The sequence below is a fragment of the Octodon degus genome, unplaced genomic scaffold (genome assembly GCF_000260255.1).
Source record: "Octodon degus isolate 3935 unplaced genomic scaffold, OctDeg1.0 scaffold00030, whole genome shotgun sequence".
In the NCBI taxonomy this organism is placed as follows: Eukaryota; Metazoa; Chordata; class Mammalia; order Rodentia; family Octodontidae; genus Octodon; species Octodon degus.
Window position 1 is genome coordinate 6934055 of NW_004524606.1, and position 17929 is coordinate 6951983.

The 17929-nt window shown below is 41.1% G+C and overlaps 1 protein-coding gene across 4 annotated transcripts in view; it reads right to left on the reverse strand.

Moving 5' to 3' along the window:
• Eogt (EGF domain specific O-linked N-acetylglucosamine transferase) overlaps positions 1-17929 on the reverse strand; it is a 39650-nt gene extending 21721 nt beyond the window's left edge. Inside the window, exons 1-8 of one of the 4 annotated variants that reach the window (XM_023713322.1) lie at positions 17830-17929; positions 16957-17188; positions 16396-16449; positions 14913-15136; positions 13365-13465; positions 10942-11050; positions 7924-8018; positions 6744-6848 (exon numbers count right to left, since the gene is read on the reverse strand). In XM_023713322.1, the coding sequence (XP_023569090.1) occupies positions 6744-6848; positions 7924-8018; positions 10942-11050; positions 13365-13465; positions 14913-15122 (620 nt within the window). In that variant the 5' untranslated portion in view covers positions 15123-15136; positions 16396-16449; positions 16957-17188; positions 17830-17929. The other 3 variants (XM_023713324.1, XM_004629486.2, XM_023713323.1) reach the window with 3 other exon arrangements.

Here is a 17929-nt window from a genome sequence, read left to right on the forward strand (position 1 = left end):
CTAACAAGGAACCAAGAAATAATAATTCAACAGCTACAAGACAATGCAAAGAAAACAACATAAGAATAAAAGGTGTCAATAAAGCAGAAGACAGCACAAATGACATAAAAAGACTATTTGCAGAAGTAACTAGCAGAAAATTTTTCAAACACGAGAAAAGAACCTGACACACTGATAAGTGAGGCATATGGAACACCACACAGGGGGCCGAGGAGTTGGCTCAGTAGAATAAGCACTTCCCTGGCAAGTGCAAGGGCCTTAATTCAATTCCGGGTTCTGAAAAAAAAAAAAAAAAAAAAAAAAAAAAAAAGGACATTACATAGCCATAAGCACAATAAGCCTATACCTAGATACATAATAATCAAGAGCTCAAAAATTCAGCAAAAGAATGGACTATTAAATGCTGCCAGAGAGAAGAAACAGCCCATCAGAATCATGGTAGATTTCTCAACACAAACCATCAAATCAAGAAGATCTTGGAGTGAAGTATTTCAAGGTCCTGAAAGAAAAATAACTTCCAACCCAGACTGATGTACCCTGCAAAACTATCAAATTCACTGGTGAAATGAGGTCCTTTCCTGACAAAGAACAATTGAAGAAATTCATGACCACCAAACTAAACCTACAAAGAGTACTGACAGATATTCTAGAAAGAGACATAAGTGATCACAGCTTCCAGAACAACAGAAAGAAACCACCAAACAGACCAAGTAATTAAAAAGAGGGAAAAAGTACAGAACCTATAATAGGAAATAACATGACAAAGATAAACCAATATGTGTTTGTTATAACCATCAATTATAAACGGCCTCAATTCACCAATATAAAGAAACAGACTAGTAAACAGGATTAAGAAACTAAATCCAACAATATGCTGCATATAAGAAACACACCTAATTCAAAAGAAAATTCACAGACTAAAAGGCAAAGGATGGAAAACAATCCTCTATGCCACAGGAAATCAGAAAAAAGCAGGAGTAGCTATCCTGGTTGCTGACAATATCCACTTCAAACCAAAACTCATCCAAAGAGATAAAGAAAGTCACTATATACTTGTTAAGGGAAAACTGCAAGAGAAAGAGATAACAATTATAAATACATATGCACCCAACGTAGGAGCACCATCCTACATAAGACAAATATTGGCATACATATTTGCATGCCAATAATGAGCAATAAAACAATAGTAATGGGGGACTTTAACATGCCACTGTCACAAAGAGATAGATCAACTAGGCAAAAAATCAGCAAAGACATAACAGAACTAAACCAAACTTGTGAAGAAATTGATTTGGTAAACCTTTACAGAGTGTTTCACCCAGCAACAACAGAATACACATTCTTCTCAGCTGCATTTAGGACATCTCCAAAACAGATCACACAGTAGCACACAGAGCACTCTTAAGTAAATGCAAAGCAACTGAAATTATCCCATGCATACTATCTGATCATAGTGCAGTGCAACTGGAAATTATTGACAAAAGAAACTACAAAAACACCATAAACACATGGAAATTAAATAACCTCCTAAATTACCAGTGGATCACAGATGAGATCAAATAAGAAATTAAAAAATATTTCAATCAAATGAAAATGCAGATATAACTTACTGAAACCTGTGGGATGCAATGAAAACTGTCTTAAGAGAAAAATTTATACCAGTAAATTCGCGCATTAGGAAAAGGAAAGAAGCCCAAATAAATGATCTTATGCTGTACCTCAAGCTTCTAGAAAAAGAAAAGCAAGTTAAGCCCAAAGCCTAAAGAAGGCAAGAAATTATAAAGACTAGAGCAGAAATCAATGCACTGGAGACAAAGAAAACACAAAGAATAAGTGAATCAAAAAGTTCTTTGAAAGAATAAATAAAATTGATAAACCCCTAGCCAACCTAATCAAAAAAGGAAAGAAAAAAACCCCAAACTCAGGCAATAAAGAATGAAAAAGGCAAAATCACTACAGACCCTAGAGAAAATTCAGAGGATCATCAATACCTACCTTAAAATTTTTAGTCTCACAGGATAGAAAACACAGAGGAAATGGACAATTTCCTAAATACATGTGAAATGCCAAAGCTGAGTCAATAAGATACACAACTCTGAATAGCCCAATAATGAGAAACAAAATTGAAAATGTAATAAAAAAAATCAACAAAGAAAAGCCCATGTCCTGATGGATCACAGCAGAATTCTACAAGAAATTTAGAAAAGATTTAATGCCAACTTGTCTCAAAGTCTTCAGATAAATTGAAAGAGAATAAATTCTCTAAAACTCATTCTTGGAAGCAAGTATGACTCTGATTCCAAAACCAGAGAAGATCCAACTAAAAAAGAGAACTACAGGCCAATCTCTCTAATGAATATAGATGCAAAAATCCTTAATAAAATACTAGCAAACAGAAAGCAGAAAATCATCAAGAAGATTATACATCATGACCAGGTAAAATTCATTCCAGGAATGCAGAGATGGTTCAACATATGCAAATCCATAAATGTAATATACCACATCAATAGAACCAAGAACAAAAACCACATGATCTCCTCAATAGATGCAGAAAAAGCTTTTGACAAAGTCCAACACTCATTCATGATAAAAGCTCTACAGAGAGTTGGAATAGATGGTCTATATCTCAACCTGATAAAAGCCATCTATAAGAAACCAAAAGCCAGGGGCCGGGGAGATTGCTCAGTGGAATAAGTGCTTGCCTGGCAAGCGCAGGGGCCTGAGTTCAATCCCTGGTTCTGCAAAAAAAAAAAAAAAAAAAAAAGAAAAGAAATCAACAGCCAACATCACACTAAATTTGCAAAAACTGAAGATGTTTACTTTAAAATCAAGTACAAGACAAGGATGTCCACTGTCTCCACTCGTATTCATTATAGTGCTGGAAACATTAGCCAGAGTAATTAGACAAGAGAGAGAAATAAAAGGAATAAAAATTGGAAAAGAAGAAATGAAATTATCATTATTTGCAGATGACATGATACTATAAATAGAGGACTCCCAAAACTCCAAGAGTCTTGTAGATTTAATCACCTAATTCAGCAATGTAGAAAGATACAAAGTCAACACCCAAAAATCAGTAGCATTTTTGTACACAATGAATGCAGTGAGAGAGAAATTAGGGAAACCACACCTTGCACAATAACATCAAAAAAAAAAAAAAAAGAAATACTTAGGAATTAATCTCACAAAGGACATAAAAGACTTGTACAGTGAAAATTATGGTACTCTGAGAAAAGAGGTTGAAGACAATTTGAAAAAATGGAAAAATATTCTATGCCCCTGAATAGGAAGAACCAACACTGCAAAAATGGCCATACTACCAAAATTGTTATACAGACTTAATGCAACCCAGATTAAAATACCATTAGTACACCTCACAGAACTAGAGAAAATTTTCCTCAAATTCATTTGGAACCAGAAGAGACTCAGAATATCGAAAGAAATCCTGGGAAACAAAGAATAGGGAGGAGGTATCACAATCCCTGGCCTGAAAGTATACTATAAAGCTACTGTAATAAAATCAACATGGTACTGGCATACAGATAGACCTGAGGATCAGTGGAACAGATTAGAAGATGCAGAAACAACTGCAAAGACACTCAACCACCTTATCTTTTATTAAAGGGGCCAACCATGTTCATTGGAAGAAAGATAGCCTCTTTAATAAATGGTGTTGCAGGGGCCAGGGAGATGGCTCAGTGGAATAAGGGCTTCCCTGGCAAGCACAAGGACCGGAGTTCGATCCCCAGTTCGGCCAAAAAAAAAAGAAAGAAAGAAAAAGAAAAAGAAAAAGAAAAAGAGAAAGAAAGAAAGAAAGAAAATGGTGCTGCAAAACCTGGCTTTCTACATGCTGAAGGCTAAAACTAGACCCATGCCTATCACCATGCACAAAGCTACAGTCAAAATGGATCAAAGATTTAAATATTAAAATAGAAACAATAATTTTTAGAGGAAAATGTAGGTAGAAATCTTAAACATAAGGATAGGTAGAGAGTTTATGAACAAAAACCAAACTGCTCAGGAAATACTTCAAAGAATCAACAACTGGAATCTTACCTTTTTGAAGTTTCTGTACTTCATAACAAATCTCCAATAGAGTAAAAAGAAAATCTACTAAGAAAAACGTATAGCTAACTGTGCCTCTGACAAAGGCTTTCTATCTAGAACATATAAAGAATTTTTAAAAATCATAGCCCCCAAATTCAAAGATCCAATCCAAATATAGCCATCTGAGATGAATATGTAATTCTCAAAGGAAGAAATACAAATGGCAAATAAATATATGAAAAAATGTTCAACATCATTGGTCATTTGAGAAACGCAAATTAAAACAACACTGAGATTAAACCTCACCCCAGAAAGAATGGCTAACATCAAGAAGTCAGCCAATATCAAATGCTGGAGAGGCTGTGGAGAAAAAGAAACATTTCTCCACTGTTGGTGGGAGTGTAGACTGGTACAACAACTATGGAAATCAATGTGGAGGTTCTTTAAAAAGCTAGGATTGGAGATCCCATTCAAGCTATTCCCCTCCTGGGTATTTTTTCAGATGAACTGAATACCTCATACCACAGCAATGTATGTGCACTCATGTTTATAGCAGCACAATTTGTCATAGCTAGATCCTGGAAACAACCCATCAGATGCCCATCAACTGAAGGATGGATAAAGATGTGGTTTTTCATACAATGGTGCATTATTTAGCTATAAAACTGGATAAGTTTGAGTCTTTTGTAGGTAAATGGATGCAACTAGAGAACATACTCTTAAGTGAAATAAATCAGACCCACATGTACAAACATCATATTGTCTCCTTAGTGTGAGAATCTGAAAGAGAAAATGGAATCTGCAGGGTACAACAGATACTGGGAAAAGTGAATGAACTTATTCAAAAGGAAAGAGTTACTGAGTTGAGGAGAAGGACAGGAGAGGGAGCGGGGAAAGAGGTTCATCTATGTATGTAAACAGGATGGATTGGACAACTGTGCATTTCTGCTGGTCTATGGAAAGAAGCAGTTACTGCTTTAATTTGTTTTATCTCCTTTTTTCAATTGTTTGTACTTTCTCTTCTTAATTTCTTATACTTTTCTTTTTTTCTTTCTCTTCCAATTTACATATATAAATCTGCTGATATGAATAACTTGGTAGAAAACAACACTATGTATTACAAAAAATACTGTGAAATTCATATTATTTTGTTAAAGTGAAATTCTATATCACTTGTAATTTTTCTGTTTTAATTCTAATTTATACTCGCTGTAAAAATTTTTTTAAAAATTAAAGAAAAAATGAAATAGTGGACTAAATAATTGGTTCTGAGGCCTAAAAACTGCACTTATACATTCATTTTTGTAGGACTTTAGTAAATTTTGCAGTGATTCTTTTTTTTAAACTCTTGTTCTGGTTTGTGTCTGCCCAAACCCTCATGTAGTCATGGGGCAGCTTACAGAGTTTGTGGTTAATTCATGATCCAATGCTGGGATTATGGGTGAGTGCCATACCCAGCCTGGGGCAGATAGCTTGAATGTAATATAAAAAAGGGAATTAGGCTTGCTCTCTCGGCCTCGGCTCCTGCAGCTGCTGCTCCTCCCTTTGCTGTTTGCTGTTTTCTGCCTCTAAGAGCTGCTGCCCACTGCCATGTGCCACTCTGCCTTGGAGCCAGCTGAGAAGGGACCAAAACCTCCACAAACTGAGCGCTAAATAAACCTTTCCTTCCTTAATTTTGGGTGTTGGGAATTTTGTCCCAGCAACGAGAGAAAAGTAACTGAGACCACTCTATTGTTTCTCTGTTTTCCTCTGCACTTTATTGCTGGTATCACTAGCCTTCTTTGGAGCCACAGTTACAACAGTTTATATAAAGTGATGAATGTTGTAACACACCAACACAAGCACTATGTGTTGTCTGGGCAAGAACAGTGCTTAAGATTGAAGTGTTGTCCCTCTGTGTTCACTGTGTCCCTCTGTGTTCATCATTCATTGTCTGTCTGTCTGTCTTTTTTTTTTTTCTCTCTCTCTCTCTCTCTCTGACTCGCTCGCTCTCTCTTCCTACATTCCCTCCTTCCCTCCTCCCCTCTCTTTCTCTCTCTCTTTTCTTCTTTCTCTGTTTTGTTTGAGGGGGGTGGTTTTGTTTAAGTCACGGTCTTACTATGTAATCCAGGCTGATCTGGAACTCCTCTGTAGGCCAGCCTGGCTTCACTTGTGGAAATACTCCTCAGTCTCCCAACTGCAAGGATTGTAGGCATGCACCATCACACCCAGCTTATACCAGCTTTTTCAAGTCAGACTTTCAATTTGACTTTCAGGCAAAATTACGAACATTTTCTTCCTTTCTCTCTCTCTCTCTCTTTTTCTTTTCAAACTTCACTGTTTGAAAATTTGAACTTGGAGCCATTTAACAACCAAGGTATCAATGTATTTCAATATATGCTCATTTTTCCTAAGAAACTATTTCCCAAAAACACACATACCACCTATGAAAGAATAAAAATGAATTTAAAGCTGATCTTGCTTTTATTTGCAAATGACACTGCTATATCAATTTCCTAATATTTTATAAACATGTTCAGTTCAGTTCAGTTATACTGAGGTATTCACCTGTAACCACCATTGCTCAGAAGCTAGTGCTTGTACAAATTAAGTAGCATTGACTTAAAATTATCTGCAATATGAGCAAATTTTCCATTTTGGAGTCCCTAGCAAAATCTGCAAAGACAAAACATAAAAGTATATCTATATCATCTTACCAAGACTGCAGGGGGCTTTTGCGCTGACCTTCAGACATCAGTGTATGAGTGTCAAGTTTACAGTGTCCTCCGATTTCACCACTTTGAAAAAAATCTTCCTTGAATCTAGTGTATAAAAAAAAGGTTGAATTTGAAAATTTTTTTCAGCACTCCAGCTCATGGGTTGTAACTAAATGGGATTGGCAATTTCCAAAATCAATTTTTCTTTGGAATTTAAAGACAGGCATGTTCTGCCTAATGACATTCCAATCACCAACCAACCAGAGAAAGGATTGTGATCCCTTAAGATTATATCACCTAATGGCACTGTAGGTATCTAAGTTTGTGTGAGACCTGGTATGGTGGCACATGCCTGTAATCCCAGCACTCTAGGAGGCTGAGGCAGAAAGATTGTAAGTTTGAGCCCAGCTTGCACAGTTTTGTGACTTAAAAATACTTTTTCTCAAAATAAAAAAAGGTCTGAGGGGGGCCTGCCCCTTAGCTCAGTTGTTTAAGTGGCTGTTTCAACAAAGCAGTCAGCCTCAGGTTGCTGTGGTTCGATCCCCACAACTCAACTCAAGCCAGCCAAACCTGCCCTAAAGGCATTCTGAGCCAACAAAAAAAAAAAAAAGGTCTGAGGACATAGCTCCATGTGAAAGCCTTAGGTTCAGTCCCGCTAGTGGGAAAAGACACTGTGTGAGTACACACTACAGTGTTCACACAATGCTAAGACCCCCTAATGTATTCCTCTGTCAGGCAAGGCTTGACTGTATAGCATCCACCAAAACAATGTACACACACTTCAGGAAAAGAAAAATTGAATGATTTTTTTCAACAGATGGTGTTGCCTTGTATGGGAGCCTCTAAAGGAGGTATTATGTAGCAGAAAACTCACTACACTGCTGGCCCTTGGGAGAAGAAATTCAAAACGCATGTGCAGCAATCTCAATGGCCAAGGTTACCCCAGTGGCATTTGCTGTACTAATAAATGTGTGGAATGTCACTTCAAGTACTTCTTGTAGTTGTAGAGACCAGAAAATTTTAAACATACAAAAGTAGGGTTGGGCTGTAGGTCAGTGGCAGAGTGTTTGCCTCGCATCCAAGAGGTCCTGGGTTCAAACCCCAACCCTGCAAAAAAAAAAAAAAAAAAACTACGAAAAAGTAGCAGAATTCTTTAGTTTACTGTCACCCACTTATGTACCTGTCATGATTTCTCTTGATGTTTCTTAAGTCAAGGTAGAGATGGGTTGCTCTGCAATACTGAAGATAACGGGAACAGACGAGACTGGAGTCACTCTGAAATAAGATTGACAAATGAAAAACCTGTCTCTGAGTCTTGGCATTTTGAGAACTCACCAGATGTGCTCAGCAGGGCCACAGCAAGCGCACCCACATGGTGGGGCAAACTCCACACACTGAAACTGTTCTTGGAGTTTTGCCCTCCCAGGCAGCAGAACTTAGCTAAACATACTTTTGATTTCCACATGTTCTGTTACCACGAAGAACTCCCAAATGCTCTATTTGTATCAAATCTATTTTAAAGCCAAGAGCTGTATACATGGTTCCATGTGGTCCCTTAAAAAAAAAAATAGCACTGGAAACCATAACTTACCCTCAGCTATGTGAAAAGGCATTTTTCACAGGCAAGCCAAAGGAAACAAGGAAGAATGCACATGCTAGACAAATTCACATGCAAGGCTGGAAGGGCAGTTTGCCAATCTGAATAAGAGGCACTGTCTCCAGATTTTCCCATGAACCTTGTGGGAGACTCTCTCTACTATCAGAGCCTCTTTCTACCTCAACCAATCTGCAGTATGCTGACAGAGGGACTGCTTTGAATTTTATTTAGACAAGTAATTGCTATTTTATTATTTTTCCCCAAACTTCCCATTAACATAGGTTCTTCGTCTTGACCAGCATTGTATTTTAGACTTTGTAGCTAGTAAAAGATTAAAATGGACTGAATGTCTGTAGTCCTGGAAAATTCATATATTGAAGTCCCAACTCTTAGCCAGGTGTGGTGGTCCACGCCTGTAATCTGAGCACGTGGGAGGCTGAGGAAAGAGGATAGCCATGAGTTTGAGGCCAGCCTGGGCTACATAGTGAACTCAACACCCTGCCTCTAGAAAAAAAAATGTAAACCAGGAATCCTAACACTTGACGTAACAGATTTAGAAGGTGACTCAAGTACGAGGGGTGCTCTCAGCAATGTGGTTGGTATCTTCTTAAGGGGAACCACAGAGAGCTGTCTTGTGTGGGGATCCAAGAGGCGGCTGGCTGGTTGCAGTCTAGAAGAGGACCCTCACCAGATCCTGCCTATTCTGGCACCTTAAGGTCAGCCCCTACCCTCCATAATTGAGAGAACTTTCTCTTGTTTATGGCCATTGCATCTATGGCATTTTGTTACAGCACCCCAAAAAACTAAGACAGGGATCCTATTTTGGTCACACATCCAAATAAACTGTGGCCAGGAAAGCACTCCACAAGCCACCACAAGCACGGTGTGCAGGGAATGATCGTGGCCCAGTCCACATGAAGAGCTGCACCCCAACCAAAGTATGCAAAGTAACACAGAGCACCTGCTCCAGCTGCCCTGGGGCAGTGCTGGTGAACACTCAGCACTTCACTCTGTCTGCTAGAACTGTTAATAGCTGCATCGTGGGCCAACCCTCCAATATCACCATAACATCTATGTTCAGATTTTGATGCATGTGAATTAATTTCTTCTAACTTCCCAGACTTTCTGGAGGGAACAGAGACCCCCAGGATGGCAGACACATTGTAGTCAGGATCACCAGATTCCAGAATGTTACACCCTAATCATATGTACTTAAAATTCCAGTGAGTAGCATTCAAACCTCTGCCACGAGTCGGGGTCTGCACTGAGCATTTCTTTCCAGAGCCTCACTTCATGCTACTGGTGTGCTACAAAACTGTCACAGCTTTAAGGCTGAGGAACTCAGAACACAGAAAGTCTAAGCATCTTGCCCATGTCAGGATTTCTTTTTCCATAATTTTATTGAGAAACAAATAACAATGAGACAGTTTCAAATCAAATTAGTAGGACAGTTTCAATAATTAACACATTGCATACTGTCTTCCTAGTGGTTATTTGTTGTACAAGATGCAGACAAACACTATTTGAACAAATCCCTCTATTCATTGAATTAAGAGAAAAGGATTTCAAGGATTTTTTTTTTTTTTTGGCAGAACCAGGGTTTGTCAGGGCACTTATTCCACTGAGCCATCTCCCCTGCCCCCCAAGTCAGGATTTTAACACTGTGGTCAAGAGCCTACTCTTGAGCTTACTACCTAAACCTAGTTTGGACCACATGTTTTTCTTACCTAACGGGTTGCAATGTGGCATGGAAGCTAGCACATAGGGAGAATAAAGATGTGGCTTTTATATCTAGACATGTAAATTTTTTAATGTATTTTAGTACAGGGGGTCTACAGGGTGTACAGGGTCTCACTACATAGATTGAACTCATAGTGGTTCTCCTGTTTACAGCCTCCCAAATGCTGGGATTACAGGCACGTGCCACCACGCCAAGAGTCTCAATTGCCATCTCAGCGCGCCCCAGGAGAGCGATCAGCATGGCAGGCCAAGGACTGAACCCCAGATGCTGTGCTCTGCCTAAGCAGGCACTTTAATCTGCTGAGCTATCTGGCTGGCCCTTTAAATGTGTAACTCTACAAGATAGTCATATAGGTCTTTGCTGAATATCTCTGAGAACCTGTTTTCTGTTCTAGAAAGTAGCATCAGTACTCCTTCTCTGCTTATCTGCTACAATACTGTGGTTCGTAAGCTAGACAACACACAGAAAAGCTTAATGCAATCTGAAAGCTCTAAGCAAACATAAACAGTACGAGGGGAAGAACGTCATTTGTCCAAATCAAGCAAGAGACTCGCACAGACACGATTTACCCACTTCCCTTCTTTAGCCTATGCTCCAGTGGAGAGTAAACCTAAAATGATTTGACAGCATCAAAATGTGACTCAAAAACTGTATGTGAGAAGAGGAGGACAGGGCTTCCAAACTAACCAGACCTACCTTGGGCCATTCAATAAAACTGAGAGCCAAACAAGTGAAAGTGAAAGATTCCCTTCACTCTGCCATTTTTCTTTGCTTTTATGTTACAATCTAAACAATAAGATAAGTAATAAGTTAAAGTAGTGAAGTAGGAAGGCTCACTGATGCGGGAGCGGAACACCCACCATCTTCCCCGGCTGGCACAGCACACGCATCTCCTCCAGCCGCTCCCGGGCATACCCGAAGTCCGCTTGTTTCCAGAAGATGTCTTCAGCTGACTCCACAGTGTCTGTCCTATTTGCAAAGGAAAAGGTTCTAAGTTTTGGGTTTTGTTTTTTGTTTTTGTTTGTTTACTTTTTTTTGGACCTTGAACTTTCTTTCTATGGATTAAACTGCTAGACATATTTCACTACTTTGTTTAAAAAATGTACTATCATAGTTTTCCAAGAACTCTCTCATCATACATTAAGTTATCAAACTAAGTTGTTCATAGAGATAAGACAAAAAGACATACAAAAATGTATGAAGTTTGGGTTATCTAGAAGGGAAGGCAATTAACTGTTTTTGTTTCATTTTGCGTTTGTTTGTTTTGTTTTTGTTTTGTTTTGAGGCACAGTTTCACTATATAGTTCAGGCTGGCCTTGAACTTACTATGTAGCCCAGCCTGGCCTTGAACTTGCCCCAGTCTTCCTGCCTTACCTTCCCAACTGCTGGGATTACAGGTATGTATCATTATACCCAACTAACAATGATTATCACCATGTCTTCTTTACCCAGTTGAGACTGTGTAAATTAGAAGTGCTAACTACATTTCTTCTCTATAGAATCTAGAGAAAACTATCCACTTATCTTCTTAGCACACACTAGGGGAAAATAGCGTCCACAGTTCATCCTGCAGCGGAGACAACGACAGGTGTTCCTACCCCAGTGTGAGATTGTTAGGCAAGTGGTTAGACATTAGCCTCTGAGGGATGTGGGGGCTGATCAAAAGTAGGACATGTTGCTAGTTAGGGAAAGCAAGACTTCAATGTATAATATATTTAATCAGTATTTATTAGTTCTCAAACCCAAAGCAATCCCACACAGCATAATGCCATCTTCAGGTTACACAATGTGCACATTCCCTTCTGTTATGGTTTGAGTTTAGCTGTCCTCCAAAGCTTCATGTGGTCATAAATTTTTTTCTGAAGGCAGCTGAATCTAGAGCATGTGATTGATGTATAGCACAATGCTAAGATTAAGGGTGGATAACTGCCGGATCAGTCCACTGATTGCATTGGCACTGCCCTAATCCTGGTAGACTAGATATAATATAAGGGACAGAAAGAGGCTTTGCTCACTCTCTTGCTGCATTTTTTTTATTTTAATTTTAATTTTTGAGACAGGGTCTTACTATACAGTCCAGGCTGGGCTTAAACTCACTGTGTAGGCATGGCTGGCCTTGAACTTGCAGTGACTCTCCTGCTTCAGCCTCCTGAGTCCCAGGAGTACAGACGTGCACCACTATGCTTGGCTTCTCTTGTTGTTTTTGCTGTCTTCTGACACCATGAACTGTTGTCCCTCTGTCATATGCCACCCTACCTTGGAGCCAGCTGACAATGAGCTAAACTTCTACAAATTGTCAGCTAAATAAGCCTTTCTCCCTTTAACTTTGAGTGCCAAGTATTTTGTCTGAGGAGCAAGAAAAATAACTAAGACACCTTCGGATACCTGGCTACCTAGCTATCCAGTTTCAGAACCATACGGCACTCGTAGGTACCAAACCCCATACACAGCCCAATGACACTGGGAAAGCGAATGTTCTTTAAAGACCCTCCTGGCTTGTTCCCAGACCTGGCTTAAACTAAGAACTTCTCTTTCTTCTCTTAAGAACTTTTCTCTCCTAAGTCCACGCATGCTTAACACCCCTAAAGAAACACTGACCATCTAAAGGGAACAGAAAGACATTTGGCAATTTCAAAGTAACTTCCAAGTAAAAATGACAACAATCATAATTATCCTAGTACTCTGAACTCCAGGAACAACTTCTGTGTGCAGAAAGTGACATCCAAACTCCACCCGAGGCAGGTGTCTTCATGCCGCTGCCCACCTTCTCACATTAGGTATAACTTTCCATATCTGCCTTACACTGAATTCTACTGTACTTCTCCATGGCTTTTGAGTCTTTGCTGAGTCCTCTCAGCAAAGGCACAATGAACCGAGGACCAAGGAAATGATTTGTTGGTTCCTTGGTGGGTCAGGACCCAGCTTTGAAGTTTCAAGATAGCCGAAATGAATTTAAGACTGGATAAGCACATTAATCACTACCTAACATCGAGGAAAGGAATTACTATCTAACATCCAAAGAAGCCAGCTTACTGGGTATAATGGTGCACATCTGTAATCCTTGCACTCAGGAAGCTGAGGCAGAGGATTACTGTGAGTTTGAGGTCAGCCTGAGCTACAAAATGAGCTCAAAGCTAGTGCAAACTACATGTGGAGATCCCATCTCCAAAAAAGAAAACAGAAAAAAAAAAAAAAAATCTACCTAGAGCTTAAGGCATCAGCACCTATTGAAGAGAGAATAAAAGATTTCACAGCGAAGAGCATACTCCACAGGGAAACTCACCATCCCATGTCCACATAGCTGCAGAAGGGGTAACCAAACCTGAACTCTGGCTTGCAGGACTTCTCATAACCCCAGCAGGACTCTAAATTTTCTAAGTGTTTCTAGAACATAAAACATACATTTAGAGTGGTGGCCTTTCTTTTGATGCTTAGAAAGCACTCTTAAATTTTCCATTAAGAAGAAAAGCCTTTATAATACATTCACATTTACATTTCATAATACATATTAACATAAAAGTAATCAGAGGTAGGCTGGGGATATAGCTCCGTGGCACAGCACCTGCCTGGCAAGTGCAAGGTCCTGAGTTCAACTCCTGATACAAAAAAAAAAAAAAAAAAAAAGGTGAACAGAGGAAACTCTGACTAGCGGCCTCTGGGTTCCTTATTCATGTCCCCATATTAGTTCCCTAACCAAAAGTTAAGTCTTTAAATTATCAAAGACAGCCTGAATTTATACATATAATATACTTATTTACTTATATAAATATATATGTATAGTTGTTTATATATGTGTGTGTGTGTGTGTGTGTGTTTATTTTTGGTGATACTAGGGAATTACACACTGAACCTGGGGCCTTTGCACTGAGCTACATCTCAGCCTCTGCATTTTCCTTTTGATTTTGAAACCATGACTCACTGACGCTCAAGCTTGGAGAGAAATCGTCATGCGCCTGCCTCAGCCTCCCAGAGTGCTGAGATTACACTTCTGTGCCACCACTCCCAGCTTCAACTAGAATTTCCTAAGGTAGCTAGGGAAATTGCCTTTTTCAGAAAACAAAGTGACTTTAAAATCAGTGCGTAAAAAGACATAGGAATTAAAATTCCTGTTAACGGAAAGAATTGGATGGGCAACTTTACCCATAGATCAGAACCAGCAGGAGCCTACCCAGGCCGACTCCACAGCAGCTGCGCAGGCCCAGCAACAGGGCTGGTCTGAGGCCAGGCTGCTTTTCTTGATGCTTCCTGTGCAAGCTCCATGGGAAAGGAAGTGTCTCACAATGCCCAGCTTTGATCTTCAAGGCCGCAGGAGACATCCTAATGGGCCCTGCTTGCGGCTTTTCCAGGCCTGCTGTCTTAATTATTTAGAGACAGAGGCTGAGGTATTATTAGGGAAATTAAATGTGAAAAGACTTCTTCCAGGCAGGTGAGGAAAGAAGAGGTGTGAAATTCTCTACTTTGAACAAGATGGGTTTTTTTCCTACCTAAAATCATATTTGCTTCACTTTTTCAGAGTATGGAGATAGCATCACCTGCCTACTGATTTTAGTAGTGATTTTGATTTTAAATTTCACTTTGTGAATGCAACATCCACTTTAAACCAAGTACAGTCACTTAAAAGTGTGAGATGAACTGAAACCATGATTGGCTCACACCAAAAACTGAAAGGGCTGAAGCAGGAAGCCAACATAGATTAGATATTCTTAAAAATCATGGATAAGCTGGGAGATAACTCAGCAGCTTAAGTGTTTGCTCCAGCAAGTGCAAAGTCCTGAGTTCAATCCCCAGTACCAAAAACAAAATCATGGAGAAGAGGAGAAAAGATACCTACCTTGAATGGGCAATGTGAGTCCTTCCTGCAGAGGGTGGCAACATGCTTGTTGCTGTGTAAGAAGAAGGGAATGTGCTCCTCTGGCAGGCGGACGCTGGTGTAGTCATACAGGGGCTTTCTTGGTACAGAGTCAGCCTCAGGATAAGCCTCATCTTGGCCACTGAGTGGAACTTCATGAAGAAAGACTCCAAAGACAAGCAGCTTTAACATAGCAACCTCCGAGCCTAGAGATCAAATTGGACACAGCTTCATCAAGAAATTTCCTTTAGGGGCTGGGGAGATGGCTCAGTAGAATAAGCGCTTCCCTGGCAAGCCCAGGCACCTCAGTTCAATCCGTGGTTCTGCTTAAAAAAAAAAAAAAAAAAAAAAAAAAGAGGTTTACCTCCATCTGGAAACATTGCATGCAGGCACAGAGTTCCCTGCCTGCCACTCCCTTTTTGCCTACAAAAGACTGAGGATCTGACTCCTGGCTAAAAGGTGGGCGGACACCAAGTTCTAAGCATGTTAAGTGCCTCAAATATAGCCAGGAAGTACTGGCCAAATTCACTGCCTTTGGGAAGCTTCTGCCCTGGCGACATCAGGTGTTAATAGCTATGACTCAGAAACTCCAGGAGTGAAAGCAAGCAGTCTGCCTCAAAGGCTGTGCCCTTAAAGTCTACTCTGCCTGAAAGCCTAACCAGCATTCACAGCTTGAAAAGTGGTGAGGTGACCATGCTGGATCTTACTGCATTTCTAACTCACACATGGGAGGGTTAAATTTCTTGGGTCAGTTTTCTCTAATATATCCCAGACCATAATTATGTTTTCTGTAAGGGATCTCTGCTTAGGAATTTTTGTTTGTGTTTTGAATTTGCTTTCTACTGAGTGACAGAACCACAAAATACATAATGTTCTGCCCACACAGTTTTTGAAACCAGCGTTCATTGACAACAGGTTTTTAGAAATAGACAGCCATGTTCACCAAACCTCAAGTCTCAAAGTCATGGGACCTAAACCAGGGGACTAAGCAAAACTCCTTTCCCCTCTAGAGTAGTAAATACTGAGGCACTTCATTCAGGTGGCCCTGCAGAGGTTCATAGCTGTTTTAATTTGGTCTTTTTTTTTTTGATAGCTGTTTTAATCTGATCTGCATCAACACTTTTCGTTGGGACTTTTATCCAACAGTAAATTGACATCAACTTTATTAAACTTGATAGTATATACTAACAGTATGGTGGTGCACACCTATAATCACAGCACTCTGGGAGGCTGAGCAAGGAGGATGGAGACTCATGCCCAGCCTGGGCAACTTAATAACTCAGCAAGACCCTCTCTCAAATTAAAATAATAATAATAATAAAATAAAAATGGTTGGGGATGCCATTCAGTGTGAAGACCCTGAGTTTAACTCTCAGTAACACAAAACAAAGAAAATATTTATACACACAAAATATACACACATCTATAATACATACAAGACTCCACTTGTAATGAAAATACTTACCTCTTTAATCTTCAGAACCACCCAAAAGTTCTTGATGTTTCAGGCATCTAAAACCTGTCAGAAAGAAAACATATTACTTTAGAAGCATACTCCAACAGGCTTTTGTCATTCAGGGGTATTTAGATTTAAAGAAAATAATAAGGGTGAAAACAATTTGATGAGCAATCTCCTGACCAGGTGTGGCTCAGGACCTTGCTCAGAGTAACTCGAAAAGACCAGATTCTAAAGGTTCACAGGAGGAGAGGTTCGCAAGACTCGCTACAGCCACCAACAGTGCCAGCCAAGCCCACACTAGGAGAGAAAACATTCTGGGGAGCTAGTGGGGTTCATGTTCCCGCCTCAGTAACGCTGCTCCAACTCTCCCGGACTGTCCTCTCCTGGAAGTCACCCTCCTCATAACGCATAAGCTGTGGCTACGACCACGTCCTGAACTGTGCTCATCCAAATGCAACGCCGTGGAGCGAGCTCTGACCTTCCCTGAACTTCCACAAAAAAGTAACACCTTGCATGGAGAAAATCAAACACTCATACCAGACGCTGGGCTTCTGCGCGGGTACATACCTACTTGTATGAGCTGGTTGGGGTGGTCACTGGCGCTCAAAGTACAACCACAGGGCCTGGCAGACAGCCCTGGGCGTGTTGAGTCCCCTTGCAAGGCCTCGCAGCAGTGGCTGGATGCACAGCACAGCTTCAGCAGATGCAAGATTCAGGGCTAGGCTACGCTTTCTTTATGTGCAAAACAGCCGGACGTATTCCACTCTTGGATCCCTTGGCCGGATTTCCTTCCATAAGCCTAAAAAAATAAAAAGGAAAACTGAAAGATGATGAAACCTGGGTTGACAGGGACCTCAGTGGGTCAGGCAATACTCCGGAAACAATGCTTGGAAAGACAAGGCAAGCACTGACAAATGTAAAGCTATGCACATCCGAGCCTCAAGGAAGCCCACTGGCCTGGCCCTTGCTCGTCTAAGGTGCGAGGCAGGATGAGGCTTGGCTACCGCCATGGCATAGGTGCCCTGCTGTCTACAGCACAGTCTGAGTGGCAGCCCAGCCTGGGTCCACCCCGCACTGCTCTGGGACGCAGAAATCCGTGTGGCCACCCGCCACCCCGGGGCCAGGTGCGCTTGCAGGGACCTCCGGGAGAAGCTCCGCCCCAGCAGGAAACCCGGCTAACGAGGCCCGGGCCCTGAACTTCTGCGGGCCCGGACGGGGCTGCACGCTTGGGTCTGAGGGGGCCAGGCTGGATCTCCCGACGCCCGGGTCCACGGCCTCAGGGCACGGCAGGGCACGGGCGGAGTCTGAGAACGGCAACAGACCTCCGCCAAGCGAAAGCCGCGGGAGCGGACACGGCAAGCCGGAGCCGCCAGGGCGGCGCGGCGGGCGGCGTAGGAGGGGCGCGCGGCTCTCCGCTCCGGATCGAAGGGTGGGGCCCACCTAGCGCCAGCAGCGGAGAGGCGGCGGCTGCCCCGGAGGAGGGCGTCGTCATAACCGGCTCCTGCGGCTCACCGGAAACCTCGGTGCCGCAGTCGGGCCA